General features: G+C 43.8%; 1 protein-coding gene across 5 annotated transcripts in view; it reads left to right on the forward strand.

Moving 5' to 3' along the window:
* CHST10 (carbohydrate sulfotransferase 10) overlaps nt 1–21,067 on the forward strand; it is a 37,087-nt gene that overhangs the window by 9,075 nt on the left and 6,945 nt on the right. The window contains exons 3-6 of one of the 5 annotated variants that reach the window (XM_074991608.1): nt 3,282–3,340; nt 6,231–6,368; nt 15,155–15,252; nt 19,730–19,964. In XM_074991608.1, coding sequence (XP_074847709.1) covers nt 6,269–6,368; nt 15,155–15,252; nt 19,730–19,964 — 433 coding nt within the window. In that variant the 5' untranslated portion in view covers nt 3,282–3,340; nt 6,231–6,268. Of the gene's footprint in view, nt 1–3,281; nt 3,341–6,230; nt 6,369–6,870; nt 6,962–7,489; nt 7,899–15,154; nt 15,253–19,729; nt 19,965–21,067 lie in introns of those variants that run through there. The other 4 variants (XM_074991609.1, XM_074991611.1, XM_074991610.1 and 1 more) reach the window with 4 other exon arrangements.

The raw sequence follows: 21,067 nt of genomic DNA on the forward strand, positions 1-21,067 counted from the left end.
ATTAATGAACATTGCAATGCAAAGGATTGGTGAATGACCCTGTTCCACCTTGGAGATGCTATGTGCGAGGGAGCTTGGCTTTGCAGACTGGAAGACTAAATATGAAAAAACAGGATCACAAAACATAGCTACAAATCTCTTTTAGGATCTATACTGCAACTCATTTGTGCTATGTGCTGCCTTGCTTTAACTTATAAGTAACTCTCTTCTTTTTCCTAGTTAATAAACCTTTAGTTAGTTTATTACAGAATTAACTTCAGGCATTGTCTTATGTGCAAGATCTAACATAGAATTTGATCTGGGGGAAATGACTGGTCTCTTGGGACTGGAAGCAACCTGAATGTGTTGTGAATGTTTGCTGCAAGTTTCCATTTACTACTATGTCCATCTTCCCTGAGGGACAAGATAGACGGGTGTGTCCAAGGGGGCTCCATGATAAGTCTGTTAAAGTGATTTAGGTGTTCACCTTTGTTGCTTGATTGGTGAAGTCTAATCGTAGGACTCATTAACAGTTTGGTGTGGCTGTCCTGGCACTCATAGTCATGAGCCTCTCCAGACAGCGTGATGCAATGGAATGAAGTAAAGGAATAAAATATTTTCTTGTCTAGTAGTAATAAGATTTGTATCTGATTAGGTGCCTGTATGGCTTCCTTCTCTTACAGCATCTGAGCTTCTTTTTGTTTTACATTTTAATGGTTCACAGGGGTACATGTTAGTTGCAAATAGTGGCCTTGATACTTTAATTTACTGTGCTTTGGCCTATTGCTGTATCTATGCTGCACGCTGTTAAAGTCCATGGGACTACATTCAGGCAGAGTAAATTGCAGAATTGAGGCCTATGATAGCGTGTTTATTTCAGTGGAGTATTTCGCACTGGGCTGTCTAATTACCCAATGTGAAGAATAACTGTCTTCCAAAAAGTACGTACCTTTTTTCCAGAGATTGGGTATACATGCTGTACCTCCACTCTGCCTCGTTCTGTGACCTGCTATGGGTTGTGTATATAAATACATTAAAGAGCTAAAAATGAGATGGTACTTTTAGAACTGGTGACAGAATATTATAGCTGGCTGACTTTAGGGTTCATTCAAAGTTAGGGCAGATAGTTGAGCACAGGGAATGGAAGGCAGCCAAGCAGATGGTGAGAAAGCTTCTCTGATCTCATCAGCTTACAGAACAAATTAGCAGTATTGAAGCAAAGGGACAAGAGACAGGGAAGAAGCTGGAAAGTCCCTGTGCTCCAGGAAGAAAAGACCCAGAAGAGATTTAAAACTACAGACAAGAAGAAATAAAGGGATAAAAACTAAATGCACAGGGAAGCAAAAGAGATTGGAAAGGAAAACATCTCTGAATAAAAGAATTGCATCAAACAAACAAAACTAAGGAGGCAGAGGAAGCTGTTAAATATATGAATAAACAAGCAGCAGAATGGAAAACAAAGATGAAGAGGACAGATTGGAAATATCTTGTTTTTCAGGTACTGTGGTGTGGAGCATAATCGAAGCATCTGTATGGAAGGGTTTAGGGAGAAGGAAAATGTAAGAATTTGTTCTTTGTAAGTTCTTACATGGTATTATTCGGAATGAGCACAGTCTCTGAATAGGGTTTACTGAGTCATCTCCCTTTAGTTGGAATCCTTAGCACTCTTTCTTCTGCGATAGTTAAAGAGCTGGTTAATATAGAGGCAGTTTGATTAGCTGGCTGGAGGAAACCTCCAGAGGCCACTCTTTATAAGTTATGGTGAATCTTTTGTGAAAGCTATAGATCAGTACGTGCCTGTGGTTGGAGAAGGTAGATAGTGTGTCTACCAAAAGATTAGATGAAAATCGCTTAACTTCGCCTGGTGTCAAATGAGAATAAGTATAATGGGTACAGAGCTAGCTGTACCTCTGTACCCTTTCTGGTCTCTGAGTGTCCCCTTTCAGGGGTAGGCCTCTTACCTTTTCCTGTCTTGGGGTGTAATCATGATTCTTCCTCTATTAGGCCAGACTTTGGCTATGGTTTCCTATGTATACCAACTGCTACAACTCTGCCCTTCTGAGTACATTGAAACTGTCTGCTCATCTCTCTCTGATAGCCTACTGCATCATCTTAGAAATTTAATACATAAATTACATTTGAGGATACAGGTCAATATTCTCTTACTGAGCACCACATATTCATCACAAAAACAAAACTTGTCTGCCTCACAGGTTTTATGAATATAAAATGACAAATTCTGTCATTCATATTTGTGTTCAGCAGTACCTTACTCTGAGTAATTCTGTTATGTTCTGCAGAGCTAATCAAGGAGTAAGGTACTATTAAACATGAGTAAGAGTTCCAGAAACTGGGGCTACATTGGTGAATGGTCTTTGAGTACTGGCTCATATTTGTCTCTGATCAGTAAAAATCTGTAATTTTTCAAGTGTTTGGTGAGATTATTAGGAAGTCTGAAAACAAGGGTAAAAGTAAAATAGTGGAGTAAAAGAAAAGTATCCATGGATATTGGTGTCACAGGCATTGGGATAACTTGGAAAAAGTTGCCTCTGAGACTTGAGACTTTCTAGCACAAATTTTAGAAAAGGGGCTGTAATAATGTGCTAGGATGAAACCTATTTTTGAACTATTGCCAAAGAATCAGTGCGAACTTGCTGTAGAATTCCATTCATGGTACTTACTCTTTCTGGCCTTCAATTTTTGGTGATGGAGTAAAACATGATTCAAAAATGTTGTGCATAGAAGATGGGAATTCAACTAGGAATGGAAGACAAGATATTTGTCCTTCTGGGAGTGTAGCAAAGATGAGTCTTCTAGAGAGTCTACAAAAACCCAAAGAATACTGGAATGAGACTGAGCGTGTTTTTTTAAGAAGAGAACTTTTTCAAAGTACAATAACGAAGGAGACTGTCTCTTTCAGTAGCCAAATTAAAACCAATACATTAAAGAAACTGAGAACTTCTGTAAGATTGTCATTGAGCAGTTTATGGCAGGACTCCTGAGTCTACGTACCCTAAATTTCCACACAAGCAGATCCTGGTGTACACATACAGATCATACTGCAGGGTCAGGGCCTAAATCGATTAACCAACAAAAATGGCATTGCCCAATTTTTTGGAGAGCTTTGTGTGGTGTAGGAGAGTTTTTAATGTGATTTCCTCCATTACTGTAAAAATCAGTGCTAATGCTTCAGTATCCACTAGGTTATGAATGTGTCTGTTCCTGGTGAATATTTAAAGCAACTAAGAAACTGTCTTTTTAATATATCAAATTCATTGTTCTAAAGACATTAATCTTTCTAGTCGTAGGTAGATTTCCCTATGCGTCCTCCAAAAGCAGCTCTGAACACCAGCTCCAAAAGGTAAAAGATTGTGGATTTTTCTTGTCAATTGGAGGTATAATATTCCTTCCTTTTCCCCACACCCATTTCACCTACTTATGTCCCAGAATTCCCAAATGTATGTCTTCTACTTGCAAGTGTTCCCAAGAATGGTACTGAATTTGGTTGTCACTCTCACTGACGGGAGCAAAGCCGTCTTGGATGAGCTTTGCTAGAAACAGTCAGTCAAACACTGATAGAAAAGCAGTCAACGCAGGGGATGTCAGCAGGTTAGCCGGTGAAAGGAAGGGACTCAGCTGAACTCTGTGTGAAAAATGTTTGTCATGTAAGCTTTACAGAAATGAGAAAGGTATGGGTTGGGAAGAGCATCATTTATAATTGATTATCCATCTTGCAAATAGAATCTCAGAAACAGTACTTTAAAGATGCTTTTCTTGTGCTATATAATAAGTGAATGAACTGTTCAATAACAATAATCCAGAATGCGATTTTTTTTTAGATTGTTTTAGGTAGATAAATAGTGTAGCCTTACAATCTGACCAAGGACAGGGAATCAGGATTACTAGTCTGTTTTCAGCCCTGTTGCTCACTCTTTCACCATGACACCTTTGGCAACTTGCTTAACAGGGTGTAAAATCCCTAGGCTAAGAATCTGACTTTCTCATTCAACTGAATGAAAGGTTACATGTGATTATCCTCTGATTGAATTTGGTCAGGTCTTAGTTTTCATGGGAGATCAAGGGCAGTGCAGGGAGGGGACGACTAACCCTCAACGCGTCGTTTTGAAGTAATATTAGTGTTTGACATGTGCATGTTAGATCCTCTTTTTTTGCTAAGAGCCAAGAGCTATCAAAATTTCATGAGCATATTCATGTTCATTTATCTTACAGTTGAAGTGCACATACCAGAATTCAGGCCCTTGGTGTCTTTTTGCTGAGGCAGTCCAGATACTGAAAGCAGGGTTAGAAATGCAGTGTCTGCTTTGTTTTTGTAACGAAACGCCAACACCTGAGGCCCCTTAGCTGTTGGCTAGTTAACAGACCTGGAACTAGAATTTTAAAAGCTGTATAGGCTTAACCTTTATGGGTGGGATTTGTAGGGTTGCCAGTTCTCCTAGCTTGGACAGGAATCAATCCAGGAGATTTTAAAAGGCTGCTGAAAGTTGGGTCCACAGTGTAGTGGGGCTAAGGCAGGCTCCTTGCCTACCTTGGCTCTTTGTGGCTCCTGGAAGTGGTTGGCACAGAGAGTTCTCAGATACAGGGCTAAATCACAGAGGTTGTGTACACTGTCTCTGCCGCCTGCCCTGAGCCTCATCTCTGCAGCTCTCGTTGGCTGGGAACTGCAGTCTATGGGAGCTGCAGCGGTGGTGGCTGCAGAAACGGGATGTTTCCAAAACTGCCTGGCCACCCCTAAACCCAGGAGCTGGACATGTTGGTAGCTTCTGGGAGCTGCCCATAGTAAGTGCTGCCCAGCCAGAACATGTGCTCCGTCCTGCACCAAACCCCCCTGCCATGCTACTGACTCTCCTCTCTCATCTCAGCTTCCTCCCAGAGCAGGTGCCCCCTCCTGTACCATAAGAACCTGCCACAGGGTCAGCCCAGAGCCCAGTCCCCAATTCAAACCCTTTGGTCCCAGCCCAGAGCTTTCATCCTTTCCTGCACCCGGCCCCCGCCCCAGCTGGCTGAACGTGAGTGAGAGTGGGGGAGAGCAAATGATGGTGGGAGGAGGATGGAGAAGACGTCAGAGAAGAGGCGGGGCAATGGTATTAGGGGTTTTGTGTGATTAGACAGTTGGCAACCCTAGGGATTTGTAAAAGTGTTCAGCGTTGGCCTTGCAGCTCCCATGGAAGTCAATGGGTGTTTTACCAACCCAGGGTTATGCCCGCGCTGAGTCCATTTGGAAATTCCACCTTCCAAATGCTGACATTTTAAAAATGTGCATTCAGTTAATATTTTTGGGTTTCATTTTTAGAACCATCACATTCCATCTTTCTGGGCAACTTTTTTTGCTGTAATGTTGGTTGCCAGTCAAAACTAAACAAAACCAACACGCAACCTCCCTATCCCAACATATCTGCAATCTGCCTGTGTAGTTAGCCGACTGGTGTTACTCCGTCCTCTCTGCCTTCCCTGTTTGGTTCACCACCTGCCATGCTTTGCCTTAAAACCAAGAACTGGATCCTGCATACTCCTGGTGAAGTTTTGCGCTTTCCTGGAGCCCTGTTGATTTTGCTGGGGCCTTGTAAGAGAAAAGAGGCGTGTCAGGTGGATCCGATTCCAGGGTGGGGGCCTGAAATAGTGATGTGTGGGGGGCAGAGATATTCTTTGGGTACCCTTTCATACAGCACCCAGCAGGGTGGCAGCCATGACCAGGCTAGAGTCTCTAGAAACTCTACAGGTTGAAACTCTCTCCTCCAGCAATATCTGTAATCTGGCACGACGTCAGTTAGCCAGACAGCCACTTATCACAGGTGTGGCCAAGTTTCCTGTGATCCCATAAAGTTTGTTTACAGCCATCAGTCCTGGCTCTCAGCATTCTGTGCTGTTATTTAGCTGTAATTAACTCCCCGATGTCTTCTAAGAGCCCAGTATGCAGTGGAAGTGTTGATAATGTGCTAGACGATAGTGACCTCCTGTGGTCCAGTAAATTCTCTGGTTCACCACTGGTGAGGTCCTGAGGGTGCCAGAGGTTCAACCTGCTTATTGTTAGTAATAAAATTATATCTTAACTGTAGAAGTATTAAGTATATTAAAGGTTATTGCTGTTACAAAGTTTAATCCTCTAGGCATACTTGATGTGAGGCAAAAATATAATATGTATATTTTAATGTCAGCTATACAAAGTATTGGTTTTATAAAGAGAAAAAATACATTTTTTATATCGTAAGTTTTACTTTTTTTTTTTTAATCAGGAAGATAGAAGAATTTTATATGGCTCACATCTGACAACATGCACCACCAGTGGCTGCTGCTAGCTGCATGCTTTTGGGTGATATTCATGTTCATGGTGGCTAGCAAGTTCATCACACTGACTTTTAAAGATCCAGATGGTAAGTTGACTTTTAATTAAATTGGATATCATACAGATTATTGAACAGTGTTCTGTCCAAAAGTGGTAGTGTCATCCGTGTACCTGCCCAAAGCAGATCCCAATACATTTATCACTTTGTTTACTTTAGAGGATTAGAGCTTGGAGCAGTGCATATTATTATTTGCTAGCGGGTGACAATGCTCATAGGTCTACAGCTTACATTCATGTTTATAAATATTTTAAAAAGTAACATTGCTCCTAGAGTCTGACCTTTGGGAACAGAGGGGATCGCTTTTTGAAAGTCTGCCTTCTAATAAACAGTTTCTTGAACAGATTCAGTTTCAGCCTCTTAGGGCCTGTGTACACTTGTTTTGTTTTGTTTTGTTGTTGTTTTTTTTCCATAAAACCCCTTTTTTTTCCAACTCCCACCCCAAGCATTCACTTAGCCAAGCTCAGTGATGCAGAATACGAGGGCTTTTGTCTCACAATAATTACTCCAGCCCATTAATGACTTTTGCCAGCCTCCCCACTTCAAGGTCGAAAATGACTGTGTACCAGGCAGAGGTATTGTCAACTTTATTGGCCTCCTGGGAGGATTCCTATCATGCACAGGTAGGGAGTCACTCCAGTCAGTGCTGCAGGCTCTGTTGCCTTTTTCCCAGGTTTCTAAGGAGACACACACCCCTTCAAACTCTGGGAATTTTAAAAGTTAGCCAGTGCTCTGAGTTCTGCCTTTTTTTCCTCTTGGAGGAGTCAAACTGCTAAGGGAATGGACTGCCCAGCACTCCCCTGCACACCCCAAGAATTTGGAAAACATTTCCATAGGGAGTCAGCACTGTGAGCTCTGTTGGGTTTTTCTCTATGGGAGCACTAACTTCCCCATCCCCCTGCCCCAGACATTTTAAAAGGCTTTCCTGCTTCCCTCCCGCCTCAGCTTTGTGGCTTTGCTGGGTTTCCTGCCCTTTGCAGTACATCTTCTGGCTTTCTAGCTTCCTCTGCCCTTACGGCTTCTGCAGACCAGTCTTCGCAGGATGGCTACCCTTCCAGAAGGACTCCTGCTTGGAGTCACGCAGAACTGAAGGATCTCTTGAGCGCGTGGGGTGAGGAGTTAGTTTTTTTTTTTTTCCCAGCTGCGTGAGGAACAGAGGAACAAGGATGCCTATGGAACTGATTTCATGTACCCTGTGAGAAAAGGTTTGTAACTGAGATCCAGACCAATCATACCACAGGGCTCAGGAAGCAAACACACACTCTGGGGCTGCCCCCCAAACATGCGGTTTTATGAACAGCTGGACACAATGCTGGGGGCGCAGCACACATTAGAACCAAAGAGCCCTGTGAATACCTGTGCTTTGGAGTCACAGCACAGCCCTGATGAGGAGGGGCGGCAGGCTTTGGCTGAGGATCCCTGCAGCTAAGAATGGGCTCTGGGTCCCAGCCCCTGCTGAGCAATCGGGAACTCTTTAGCTCCCAGGATGAAAGCAATGCACAGCCATGCGTGGAGTTGCAGGCGGACAGCACAACGCAGACTACAGTGAAGGCATACGCTGTGAGTATGTTCCCATTTGTGTCAGCGTTGCTGGGGAAGTGGGGTGCCTGGTTAAGGATGGGGGTGCTGCTGGTGAGAGGTACTTCTGGTAGCTTGCTAAAGAAAAGTTTGGGAAGCTGGCGGGTATCCCGGAAGTGCATTAATGCTGTCACATATTGCCATTTGATCATGTGCTGAGATACTCCCAAAGGATCCTCTGAGGTATTTGGAATTTTCTCCCTAAGATTCCATGGGAGTGCAAAGGTCTCCACGCCACCATGGTCAGTTACCATGTCAATCCACTGCTGCACCTGCCGGGGGGACCAGGGCTGCACAGAGGGTGGCAGCTTACATGGCAATTGAGAGCTTGCTGCTCTCTAGGAGAAGCTGTCTTTTTTTGTTTTTTTTTCTCCCCTTGCCAACTTTCAGCATAGAACTGTCCCCCAATGCAGAGCTTGCAGCTCTGATTACCTTTTAATATTCCTGGAGCTTGTGTGGACGGGAGGTGTCTTGGGCCACCTGGGAAGAAGGTATGGCATAGATATGGCAGCCTGTGGACCAGGAATGGAGGGTTGGAGTGTTAGTGGCTGCTCCATGCATCTGCAGAACTGCCCACTATTAACACCTAGTCAAATCCCTCTCATCACCTTTTGCCCTCAACCCAAACTCCTATTGCCTCCTGTTTCCCCCCATCCCTCCCAACTGCAGGGCTAAATGCTCACCCTCTTTGGGACCTTGATGTCTTCCATGGGTTTACAGCAGAGAGTGCAGTGGAAAGAGACAGCATCTCCAGACAGGACAGACTGGAATGCAGGCATGATAAAATGTTGTGATCTCTCAAGGTCTCTCATAACAGGCAGGCATTGTTATGGGGTACACCGGGTTAATTTGTTTCGGGTTTTTTTTTTTTGGTTTGGTTTGGTTTTTCCTGCTTCTCACAGCCATTGCTTTGATCAACCCCTCTAGCTGCCTCACTAAGCTAAGGCAAAACAGGAAGAGGTCCAGAAAAGAGTCTTCAAGGAAATCATGGAGACCTATAGCCAGAAAATGGCAGTGCTGTGGCAGGAAGTTAGGGAAGACCGCAAAGCATTGACAGATGTGAGGCAAGGCCTGAGGGCAGCACAGATGCATCAGAGAGACCAAGCCCCTGAAAGAATTGGTTGGGCTGTAGAAGAACAGACTGACTCAGTATGCTCCATAGCCTGGACCAATAAGCAGCACTGGCAAAGGTGGCCCCGCCTTCACAGCGAACATATTTCTGCAGCCATAATCCCTCTGTGCACCCCCATACAAAGCCCTCCTTGATATCATGTTGTCTCCCTGTTCCCACTTCCTGACCCAAACCACTCAGCCCCATGCCACAGCTATGGACAGGGTGGTAGCTAGGCCCTGGCACTGCTGTGATCCTTTCTTTCTTCCCTCTGTTTCCAATACCTTATCCATTGTTGCCATGTTTTAAACTTGCGGAGTTGGATTAAGGAAAACTCAGGTGTTACTCTTTCCCTTCTCCCTCTCGTCCCAGCATTTATCCCATTGCTGCTGTCTTGTGAATGGTACCAGTCTGATTAAAGAAAACATAAAGGTGTTCAGTACCTCTAATCTAAGAACTAGTTTGGGGAACACAGGATGCAAGGAGCCAGGGTGTGTGTGTCATCCAATCCCCGTTCCCACAGTAATCTCAGTGTTCGTTGTTGTCAGAGTGGGTCCACAGGGCCTCCCTGATATTAATGGGCCGCCCTGACAGCATGAGTGTCTGGCTGATTAAACCCATTGGCCAGATTCTCTGCACTCTAGCCGCGAGCAAATGCTTCCCCCTCACTCTCACACAGGTGAAGGAGCAACACAAAGTCAGGATATGGTCCTAAAGCAGGTCAAGCATCCCATGCAGCACCATCACCTTCCCTTAAAGCATCCAAATGCACATTCAGCAACCATGTGGCATGTGCTGAGTCTGTTGTTGAATCACTCCTTCCTGCTGTCTAGCTGCCTGGTGTAACTCTTCATGAACTAGGGCTATAGGGGTAGACGGGTTCCTTCAGGATCACAATGGGCATTTCCTCCCCACCCCCAACCTTATCTTGCAATCTGGAAAGAAAGTGCCTTTCATGTTTCTGAAAATGCTGCATCATGCACATACCCAGACCACCCTGCATTTATGTCTGTAAAACAACCACAGTGATCTACAAGCAACATCAAGAAGGACCCCTTACGGTTGATGTACTCTGAGACCAGGTGGAGTGGGATGACGATTGGAATATGGGTCCCACGGATCACCTCTCCACACTTAGGGAACCCCATTTCTGCAAAGTAATCCACAGTCTCATTCACATTCCCCAGAGTCACAGTCCTGTGAAGCAAACCACAATTGATTGCCCTGTACATCTGCAGAAGCACTGTCCCAACAGTAGACTTCCCCACTCCACACTGATTGCTCTCGCTTGGTTGCCAATCAAGGGTAGTCAGCTTCCACAGAGCAACAGCAACACCCTTCTGCACGGACAAAGCAGCTCTCATTTGGGTGTCCTTGTGTTGCAGTTCTGGTGACAGCTCAGCACAGAGCTCAAGGAAGGTGGCTTTATGCATCCTGAAGTTCTACAGTCACTATTTGTCAGCCCACACCTGCAGGACAGTGCGATCCCACCACTCCATCCTGGTCCCGCTGACCCACAAGCAACAGTCCACAATGCCCAGGCCCTGTGACTGAACAGGAATCCTCTGCTGCTGTCTGAGCCTTGGGAGATGAGGCGGCCACGGCTCTCCTCTGCCTCCTCTTCTTCCTCCTGCTCCTTCTCTGACTCTGTCCACTCGGACGGAAAACTCAGCATTAGGGCTGCTGCATTGCATGTTGGCTACACCACCTGTTGTGCAGCATCCCAAGTCTGTGATTGTTCTCACAGGAAAGCTTGGCATGCAAAATCCAGGAGTGCTCCTGGCAGGCTCTGGTGTGCTGGGCTAGCTCTGGCAGTTTCAAGTGACACGCAAAGGAACTGGAAATTGCGGGAAGAGCAGCGACTGAAGGGACAATTTCCCCATACCCAGGAAACCTTGTGCTTCTTGTTGACTTCCCACGATGCCTAGCAAGGGAATGAGATGCCGGGCACAATAGGATGCCCAAAATCCATGGCTCTTTTTTCGAAATTGGGCTCTCGCAATGTGAACGTTCCTTTTCAAAATGTCATGGCTGTGTGAACACAATTTTCCAACATTCCTTATTTAGACGTTAGAACGTCAGAATAAGTATCGTCAAAAAAACCCCCTGCAACATAAACACACCGCATCTGTGAACAAAGTAGTGCGTGTTTGAAGCAATGCAAAACAGCCACCTGAATTGTTTCATTCAGTATTAGAGAGATAAGAAACTTCACAGTAACTGTGTAATCTTTATTTTCTGTACTATTTTAAATACTGGCCATCCAGTGGTAGCATTCAGGAGACACTATGTGAAGTTTGATTTACGACGCATGTACCCTCTACCTCTCCTGCTTTGCTCCTTTGCTCCTTCAGTTTTATCTTCTGCTGTTTGATTGACAAATAGCTTCAAGGCTACTTTGGCTTAGCCAAAGTAGCCCAGATGGTATTAGACTGATAAGGAGTTTAAAGCCACTTGACAGTACATAACATGCCACATTCTCTGTACACTTACATGTTGCTGTTAAGAAGCAGACCTGCAGGGAGTGTATGATGAAAACGTGGACATGATATATCTATGCGGGGGGGGGACGGACGGACGGACGGACATACATTAGAAGATACCTGTATTCTTGTTAAGACACTTAAAGAAATATACCTGTGGGGAGTAAGGTCATCAGTTCAGTAACTTGCCAAAGGATAAATGGCAGAGTTAGTTCATTTAAAAGGCATGCTTGGTGTGTCTCTGGTCTTACTGAGCCAGGTTTACAGAAGTGAATGTTTTGTAGCTGTTCTCACATCAGGCTGTTTCTGGGCTGTGATAAGGCTGCAAATGAGCTGATCTGACATTAAGATGGTAAATAATTTTTATTATTTTGTACTCTGCTGATGCTTGAAGCAGTGAATGAAATAAAGGGGAACACTCATTTCCCATCAGTTATAAATGAAGCTGCATGCCCCAGATTTCCGTGAAGAAATGTCAGGAAAATTCATATGTAATTTTTGATTATTAATCTTTTATTTGGAATACCCACTCACCCCTTTTCTTCGTCTCTGCCAGTTTTCCCTGTTTTTCTTTGGATTGGCACTGATTTTATTCTGCCCAGAATTGCCCTTGGAGCAGTCAACAGTATAATTCCTTAGGCTCCAATCCTGCAAGCCTTAAGCAACTTAATTAACTTTATATGCGGTGAGTAGCCCTATTGATTTTATTGGGACTATTCACACACAGTACACACATTCCTCTGCAGAATCGGAGCCTTATTTATTGTGCTGAGTAAGTGCCTTCCAGAGATATTGTATGGAATGCAGACAGCTGTAAGAACAATGTTCATTAGCTAAAAATTGCTGGAAACAGATCACAGACATTGATTTTGCATATGACCTACAAGAATGATGGCTGGAGAGAGGGAGCATACTTTTGTCCCTGAGCTGTTTTGTCCCTTAAATACTTAATAGTGATAGAAAAACTGTCTTATTACTGATTTATTTATGAAAAAATATTCTCACTTATGGGGGTTACCATATTTGAACTTTCAAATAGGAGAATACCCCTGTGGGGGAGTGAATCTATGTCAGTATCTACCAACTCATGTTGTATTAATGTACTATATGTACTTTAACACAGTTTCAGATTGCTACTTTGCTCCCTGTGCAAACAGTAAAATTAAAGTGAAAAGATCTTATAAATTTCACTTTGCAGTACAGGCATGTGAGTGGAGCTGAAAGTGCTGGAAGGTGTCTATATTTGTATTATGACAAACGAAGACAAGTTAATGTCTTGATAGGGAAAAAAATAGGGTTTACACCTGGAAGGAGCTAGTTCGACCCATCCCCTCACAATCAATACACACAGTGAGGATTATCCTCAAATATTTTACTGAATTGACAAGGGGTTTATTTGTATTAATTTATTTTGTTTAGAAATTGTTCTTTGAAGCAGTTATTTGTTTTCCACGTTTTATGGGTATGGCATTCTTTCATTCTGCCCTCAACCAAATACTCCTTTGAATACACTGAAACAACAAGAAGTCCTGTGGTACATTATAGACTAACAGATTTTTTTGGAGCATAAGCTTTTGTGGGCAAAGACCACAACATGCATATGACAAAGCAGGTTTTTGCCCATAAAAGCTTATGCTCCAAAAAAATCTGTTAGTCTAAGGTACCACAGGACTTCTTGTTGGTTTTGTGGATACAGACTAACACAAGTACCCCTCTGATACTTGAATACACGGGGTCTAGGGCTTGACCTACAGTCTGCATTCTGGATCTGTTCCACAGCTTGCTTGGCTCCAGCCCCCTGAGGCTTAGGGCTCTGTCAGATGGATCTAGCCCACGGATTGCCTGGGTCCATCCTGTGAGATTGGGGGCTCCTTCCCCCAGCATCTGGGAGCCTGTACTGGAATGCCACTGCCAGCTCCTTTCTGTGGGGAGGGGGCCTGAGCAGTCAGGAACGGGCCAGGCAAGCCAGGGCTACATCTGGCATGTGGCTTGCCTGGCAGGGGGAGGAAGAAGTGGCTCCAAGTGCTGCCACTTCTCCTTCCTCTTCCAACTGGGAAAAGTCAATGAGGGAAAGCACTGCTCCCATTGGCTGGAATCACAGCCAATAAGACCAGCAGGAGCCAGTGTCTGGGAGTAGCAGAGGAGCAGGCAGGGAGCCACGAGCGTCCGCAGGGAGCTGCAGGTAAGCATCCCCTGATCACCTCTGCACCCTCCCTCCTGCCAAGGCACCCCACCCCACCCCATCCTGTTCCTGCATCCAACCTGCCACCCAGACACCCCACACCCCCAGCCTACTTCCTGGAAGCTCCCCCCCACACTTACAACCCTTCATTTTTGGCCCCACCGCAGAGCCTAGAGATGACCATAACATCTTTTTTATTATTATTCTCACTTTTGTATGACCCCCTGACTGATTTATTTCCTGTGGGTTAGTGGCCCCAACCCCAAAAACTTTTCCCCACCCCACTCTAGGAGAAAGTAAATGGAAATTTCCCTGCCCTTGGTTGTGCAAAACTCTTCTGAAACCAGTCCTTCAGGAGTGTGCCATTGTCTGCTGATCACCTTTTATGTGATCAAAGGCCCAAGCTGGGTAAAAGAGAGACTGAAACGTTCATGGTGTATCTGTGTCTGAATCTGAGACTGTCACAGACTTGTTACCCTGGGGAATACCCAGTTCTGAGTCCTGAAGGGGTGACATCTACCAGATTCCTTCTTGCAGCTAGATGGCCTCTGATAAGATTTTTGGCATGTGTGTAAATACCTTCATTGTTTTTAGTATGCTTTCCTGTGTAATGCTTTCACTTTAAAAACAAAACGTGCTTATTTAAGAAGCGACAGCACATAACTGTAGGCAATATTCTGGTTCTAGCCTCTGGAGAGAAAGCCAAGTGCGGACAGTGCAGTGCAGACCCTTTTGGACAGTCTAGTTTGCTACAAATATCATGAACTGTGCAGCCTGGAAAAGCCCTGGTCGAGAGGGAGAAGGACGTAGGGTGTCGGCCTAAGTGAAGTGATGGCTGAGGAGCCATGAGCCTGGAGTTGGCACCCTGATGGCCCTCAAGAAGGAATACAGGCAGTGTTGCCCTGAATGGTGACATTTGCAACAGGAAAAGGCTGCATGCTAAGATGAACAGACATTGATGGATTAATTTTCTTTTTGGCTACACTTAGTTGAGCTTCTTGAATGTAAAAATCTCCTGCCGTCAAACCCCTATAGTCTACTGAAGTCATTTGTCTACTGAGCATAATTTAAGTATCAGATGTTAGTGTCTCAATTAATATGTGAAATGACTCGAATCTTTTTTACAGTGTTGAATTTATGAATTCTTGTGTTTCTCTGCTCTTTCTTATGCTGTGTGTTAATAAAAAGCTAAGAAAGAAATAGGGCAATGTTAATGCCTGGGGTATTTCTACTGAAATTATAGCAGGGTAGATTTGGCCCATAGCAAGCAGAACACAGAAGAGGATATCCTGCAAAATATTTATAATCAATGTTGTGCTATGTTTGTTTCAGTGACCTCTCATTTTGAAACCAGCCCTAAAATATGATTGGCTGATTCAAGAATTGATAGCAATGTTTGGCTGTAATGTAGAAATAACTGCCCTTTTTTCTAATTTATCTTCTCTCTCTCATTCTTATCTAGTATATGGTGTCAAGCAAGAGCCATTAGTGCTGACGGCTATGACAAAAGTTGAAAAGATACAAGTGCCAGAAGAGGAATGTTTGCCTGAAAAATTCCAGGTGCCTTTTGAAATGACTTGTTTGCTGAAAAATGAGTGGAAAACATGGAGTTAATGAAAGAGAGGTCCTGTTTCAGGGCATGAGGAATTGCTGGAAAAGAAATATGTACTTATTCTCTTTTATTTAGAATAAAAGTTAGGTGAATTTTATACACTTCTTCTCAGAGTTGTCATGGGGTTCACTCACCGCTGGGACACCACCTTATTACTTGAGCTTTCGTGAGCTTTTCACGAAAGCTCATGCTCTAAACTTTTCTGTTAGTCTATAAGGTGCCACAGGACCCTTCGTTGCTGCTACAGATCCAGACTAACATGGCTACCCCTCTGACACCTTATTACTGTGTCTAGGGATTAGTTCTATGTTGGTCTGGTATCACCTGCTTTGATAGCTCACCCCTGGCCAGTTTCTTTTTCTCCTCTTAAGTTACTCCCTCTTTGCGACCTGCCCTGTTGTCTCAGAAGTCAGGATGCTTCCTCTTCATGTCTCAGTCCTCCAGCCAGTCGTTGTTTAGTCCTCCCCTTTCGGGGTGTCAAAATTCTGCTGGACAAGCTGTTTCAAGCAGGCTTCTGATTCACTGTCAAGCTTGTGCCGCTTTCCCAGTACCTGGCAGGGCAATCCAGACCCAGAAAGTACATCAGGGACCCTGAGCCCAGCAATCGTGCTCTGCTCAAACTCTGCCCCCATTGCTGTTTCTGTAGGTCTTTCCTACATCTGTAGTCACTAACTGCAGTACTTCTTCCCACAAAGCTCCTCTTACCATTAGCTTCCTCTCTTTACAAGTCTGTCCCAGCTTTCCCCCCCCATTTGGGCTTCATCAGCTATTAGGCCTCATCAGCCCCTGGCTTTTCTCAGGATGCAGCCTATCTGGTTAATTGGCCTGCTCTGCCTTTTCAGGCCTGGTATGGGACAGGTGCCCTATCACAGAGATCACAAAATTGGTTTGTGGATATAAACCTCTTTCCCCAAATGGTATGATGCCATTGTTTTTTAATAATGAGTCGGCTGTGACACTGCCCTTATACGCAAAGGGAAATGTGTCCTGTGTGTTCAGGAGAGAATAGCCTTTGTGCGTCTCATAACGCCACAAAAGTGGTTAGCCGTCTGTGACACACGTACCACCCCAAATTCTGGGCACCCTCTGTCGCACTCAGTTGGATTGCTCAGTTCTTTTGCTCAGGCAAAATTTGGCCCACTGCATTTATTTTTTTTTAATTAAGGTGTGTTGCATCTCGTCCTACTCCACCCGCTACCCCTGCCACCCATTGATTCCTTTAGTTCTCTGTGTAGTATCTCTGTTTTTGTCTTTCTCTGGCTGATCCAATTCCACCTTTCCCCAGCAGTCCCCTTTTTGCATGCATTGTGCATGCTCTGCTCCACAATTTCAAGGTTTGAGTTTTGCAGAACACAAACCCAATAGACTTAATTTCGAGTTGAACTTTCTAGCCTGATTGGAAATTAAGCACAAGAAGCCTGCTACTGTCTAATTTACAGAGATATGCCAGGAACCTGTGTCACGGAATAAAGCCTCGATGAAGGAGGCTGTTCTGGTGATGTTCTGAGGGAAACATATTTTTCTCCTCTGTCCCTAATAAATAATTTCATGGCTGGTCTTTTGTATGTAGAGGTTGAAATTGAAGCTGTTATCAGAATGCTTAAACTGAGAAAGCCCTGGGTTTCGGACAGTACTTTGATGTAAGGCTGGCAATTTTGAAAGTGTATAAAATCTGCCTTTGAGCATCTGGGAAAGAGTAATGGAACGCCCAGGGTCCAAAACTATCTTCCCCCTTGACTTTGACAGCTCGAAGTGCAGGGCAGTGCGTTAATTCAGAATACATGTGAAGGTAATGTTTGCAGTCAGACGAGCAATTGGCTGGGTTTTTTCAGTCGTGGCTGAGGGAGATTGGAGAAGAGTAGCAGCTGAAAGCAGAACCCTGTTTTCCCATGGAGATTTGGGGTGGAAAACAAAAAGGCTTTTAATTAGCCTCCTTCTGTCTGTTTCACAGACACTCTGCTTGAAGCTTTTGACACTTCGACAGCTAACTTGGATAACAGTGCTTGAGCTTCTGAGCTCCCTTAATAAAATCCTGCTGAATGATGCCTGTGAGGCAACCAGCTATCTACAGTTCAATGCGAAGAATGGACTTACTCAACAGAATAAGGAGAGTAGGGCCTCTTCTTTCACAATGTTTCTAAACATTTGTGCAGAGACAGGCCGTGACAATAAAAAAATCTATAAGGATAGAATGCAGCTGGAACCAATCATATGGGAGATCATGGGCTATGAGCAGCCACCCCTAGGTAAGATTGTAACTGAATTTTCCTTATAAATCAGATTTTGGCTCATTCCTTTCTAAAATCCAAAAGCTGATAGGTGATGCCTAGTGCAAAGGTACATTTTTCTCCTGCATTTGAAGTTAATGGTTCCTGATAGCCTAGAAATGGAGGTGTTCGGCAGAGTCAACAAAGCTTTCCAACTTGTTACTACTTTGTGCCAAGAAATAAAAGGGAGCAGAAACAAGAGGAAATTAGTTTGTGATTGTTTTTCCTCATTATCCAACCACTCTAGATAAATTTAGTTCTCAGGACTCACTGAGTAGAGCTCGAGTGTGTAGGATCAAATATTGAACACCAGCTTCCAAAGTCATTTGAAATAACACTATCAAGATGGCTCTGTGGGTTAGATTCACTTAAAATGACTGCTGGAGATGTAAACACACTTCTTCCTTCCTTTTCTTTTAATCTCACCCCATCCCACCCCCGCCGTCATTTTTAAGTGACAGTTTCTAGCACTTTTGCTGGAAAAGTCAGGCCTCACAGTGTAAATTAATCACTAGGGAAGCTTCATAGTAGGAAAAACATAGATTTCCCACCCCACCAAAACTGAAATTAACCAGCCGAGCTATTTATAAATAATGCGCTCCCTCTTTTTTTCCTTAAAGATTAGTGATCAACATAGTTCTGTCAGATCCCGGCTTGGGACCAGAAAGTGGGAGGCAGTTAAAATGGAGGGATCGTAATTCACCTGTTCAAGAGGAGAGGTTGAATGTTGGACCCATTGTCCCTGCTAACCCCAGCATTCCCTTCCTGCAGACCTTATAAGGTGCTCCTTTCCTCTGGGTCTTAAGAGGCCCAGTGGAGATGGGTAGGGTAAGGTGAACATGGAGCTTATAGGGGCAGTGGGAAAGATGGCCATGGAAACTGCAATAGAAAGGTGAGGTTGCATCAGGGAGGGCGAAATTGTAGGTTGGATAGCAGGACAGACTGTCGGAAGGAGAGCATAACGAGCATTAAGAAGAGGCCAGAATGTGCTTTAGATGGTACTTTTTTTGCTCTTTCCCTGTAAGCTGCTCATGGAGGCCTCTCTCATCCTTGAAGAGGTATAGGGTGTTTGTTGCAGACACCCTTCTTCTGAGGGTTAAATCATTTAAGTTTAGATTCTCTCCCATGCTTGACCTTAAGTGTCTTCTCTGGGTAGTACCCTTGTTCTTAGGCTAATGAAGAAAGGCCATAAGCTTTGCTACCCCACACGCTCTTTAAGGCTGTAGCTGCTTTCGGACTCATAAACTGCTCAAGCTGCTTTACTTTAAACTGTTGATCTGTGGGGGTTTTTTAAGGAATTTCCCTGAGTATTCCTGTATCTCATTTTAATGGAATAAGAATGCCTTGCAAGCATTCTGGAAAGCCAACACTGAACACTGAATGGAACAATTCTAGAGATGACCGTTTCCACAAAACAGAGCTTAACTATTTACCCTGTTGTGTTCTCAAGACATTACTGCTCCTCTATCCTCTCTGCTTGTCTTTCCAATTGATGGGTTGCCATTTGATTAAGTAGATCTTCCTCCCCACCCGGAATACTGCTGGGGTCTGCTGCTGCTGTGCACAGCTTTTCCAAGCAGCTGCAATGAGAAAGGATGTTAATGTTTGCTTCATTGCTGCCGCTTGGGTTCTGAAGAGTGTTTGTGAAACTGAGTAGCATTGGGTCAACTTCATTTTGATGCAGCTTGGAGCTTCCTGTGTGTGTGCAGGTGCAGCATCTGTTTGCCTCCAAGCAATTACCTTCCCATCCATAAGGGCTAAAAATCTTGAATATGTTTCAAGTGAAAAGTTAATTTCAGCTGAAACTGATGCCTTAGCTCTACCTTCCCCCAACCTGTAAAATTTCCCACTTGCCTCAGCGCTTAAATAAGGGGTTCTAAATTCAGGTAAAAACATGGTTTGTTCCTCTCTATACATGATACAAAATGCTGTAAAGGTTCTTACCCTTCTAGATAATGATTGAAAATCTGTAGCATCCCTATGTCAACACTGAGGAAACCAACTGGGATGATGTAAATTTAGTAATATTTGTAGAAGAGCCAGGAACATAATAGATACTTGGATAATAAATTTGATTGTTTGGTCTCCTATTTCCCAAGAGTGATTTGATCTAGAAGTTAAACTTTTGCTTATCTTCTTTGTTTTGTTTATTTTAAAGCCAACAGGAAAAGTTATTTCTGAAGATCTGATGCACCAACCCCAGGTCCATATGAAAAGGATTGAGCTTCTCAGGAATGTGTGCAGAGATGCAACATTGAGAAATCTCTCCCATACAACCATTTCCAAGTTTGTTTTGGATCGAATATTTGTTTGTGACAAGCACAAGATTCTGTTCTGTCAGACGCCAAAAGTGGGCAACACTCAATGGAAAAAAGTCTTGATTGTTTTAAATGGTACTTACTTGCTCTAATGACCATAATGCTGTAGTTTGAGGAGGAAAGGACAGAATCACTAAAATTAGGGAAGCAATAAAACTAATTTCTTTACATTCCTCTTTACAGACAGATAGTTAGTTCCGGTCACTCATTTGGGGCAGTTCCATTGAGTCCTTTTTAGTTCCATGTAGTCTCCTTTTTGAAAAATAAAAAATTACTGTCTTTCTACTAGAATAAATGTCGGTGTCACTTTACCTCAGAAAAGATGTATCTGAGCCATTGAAGATTTATTTGGTGGATTTATTCCCATTGCAGGCTGCGAACCCTGTGAGTGGAATTTTTAAACAGATGAATCGTAAAGGCTCACAGTGTCTTAAACTGGGGTAATTTAAAACCTGTCACTTGAACCCAATAGCAAAAGGAACAATTGTGACTTCAAGTGTCTAGCCATAAGAAAAACTTTCATTTTTCAGCAGTACTATAAGGTTCTTGTGGCATGAAGGTGGAATTTGTATTGTAACAGCAATTCTCTGTTTTCAGTTGGCAGCTGCTGCAGGTCTGTAACACTGGGATTTTGTATATTCATTATTCGTAGACAAGGCATGAACTTGTGGGGGGAGAAAATCCTATCATATACTTAAGTGTGTTGAATTGTAGCCTGATCAGTGAACATAAATTATATAGACTCTTAAAACACGAGAATGGGAAGGGACCCTTAGACTTAGATTTAGATGTGTTTTATTACAAAGCTTTATGGACTCTAAGCAACCGGGTTGATAATTAGATATGTGCAGTAGTGATAGTGACAGAAAGTTGTTACCATTTGATTATGGGTGGCTTATGTAAGCAGCATTTGGTGGATTTGTCCCAGTTCCCAGTAGGCAAGTGCCTGCTGACAAGCAGCACCACCACACTTGGATTTAATCACACCCTCAGAGAGCAGTCTTAGCAGACCAGCCTAACAATAGAGTGAAGCCCAAGAGGTGACCACTGCAGATCAGGGCTGACATGTGCTCCTAAGGCAATATGGAGTAAATGACACTGCTATTGCATGGACTGTATCTTAGCCCTTAGCTCTGAACAGCTAGAGGACTTCAGTCTCCTAATCTGTTAAGCCTGGC

Source organism: Carettochelys insculpta, chromosome 1 (genome assembly GCF_033958435.1).
Source record: "Carettochelys insculpta isolate YL-2023 chromosome 1, ASM3395843v1, whole genome shotgun sequence".
Taxonomy (NCBI): Eukaryota; Metazoa; Chordata; order Testudines; family Carettochelyidae; genus Carettochelys; species Carettochelys insculpta.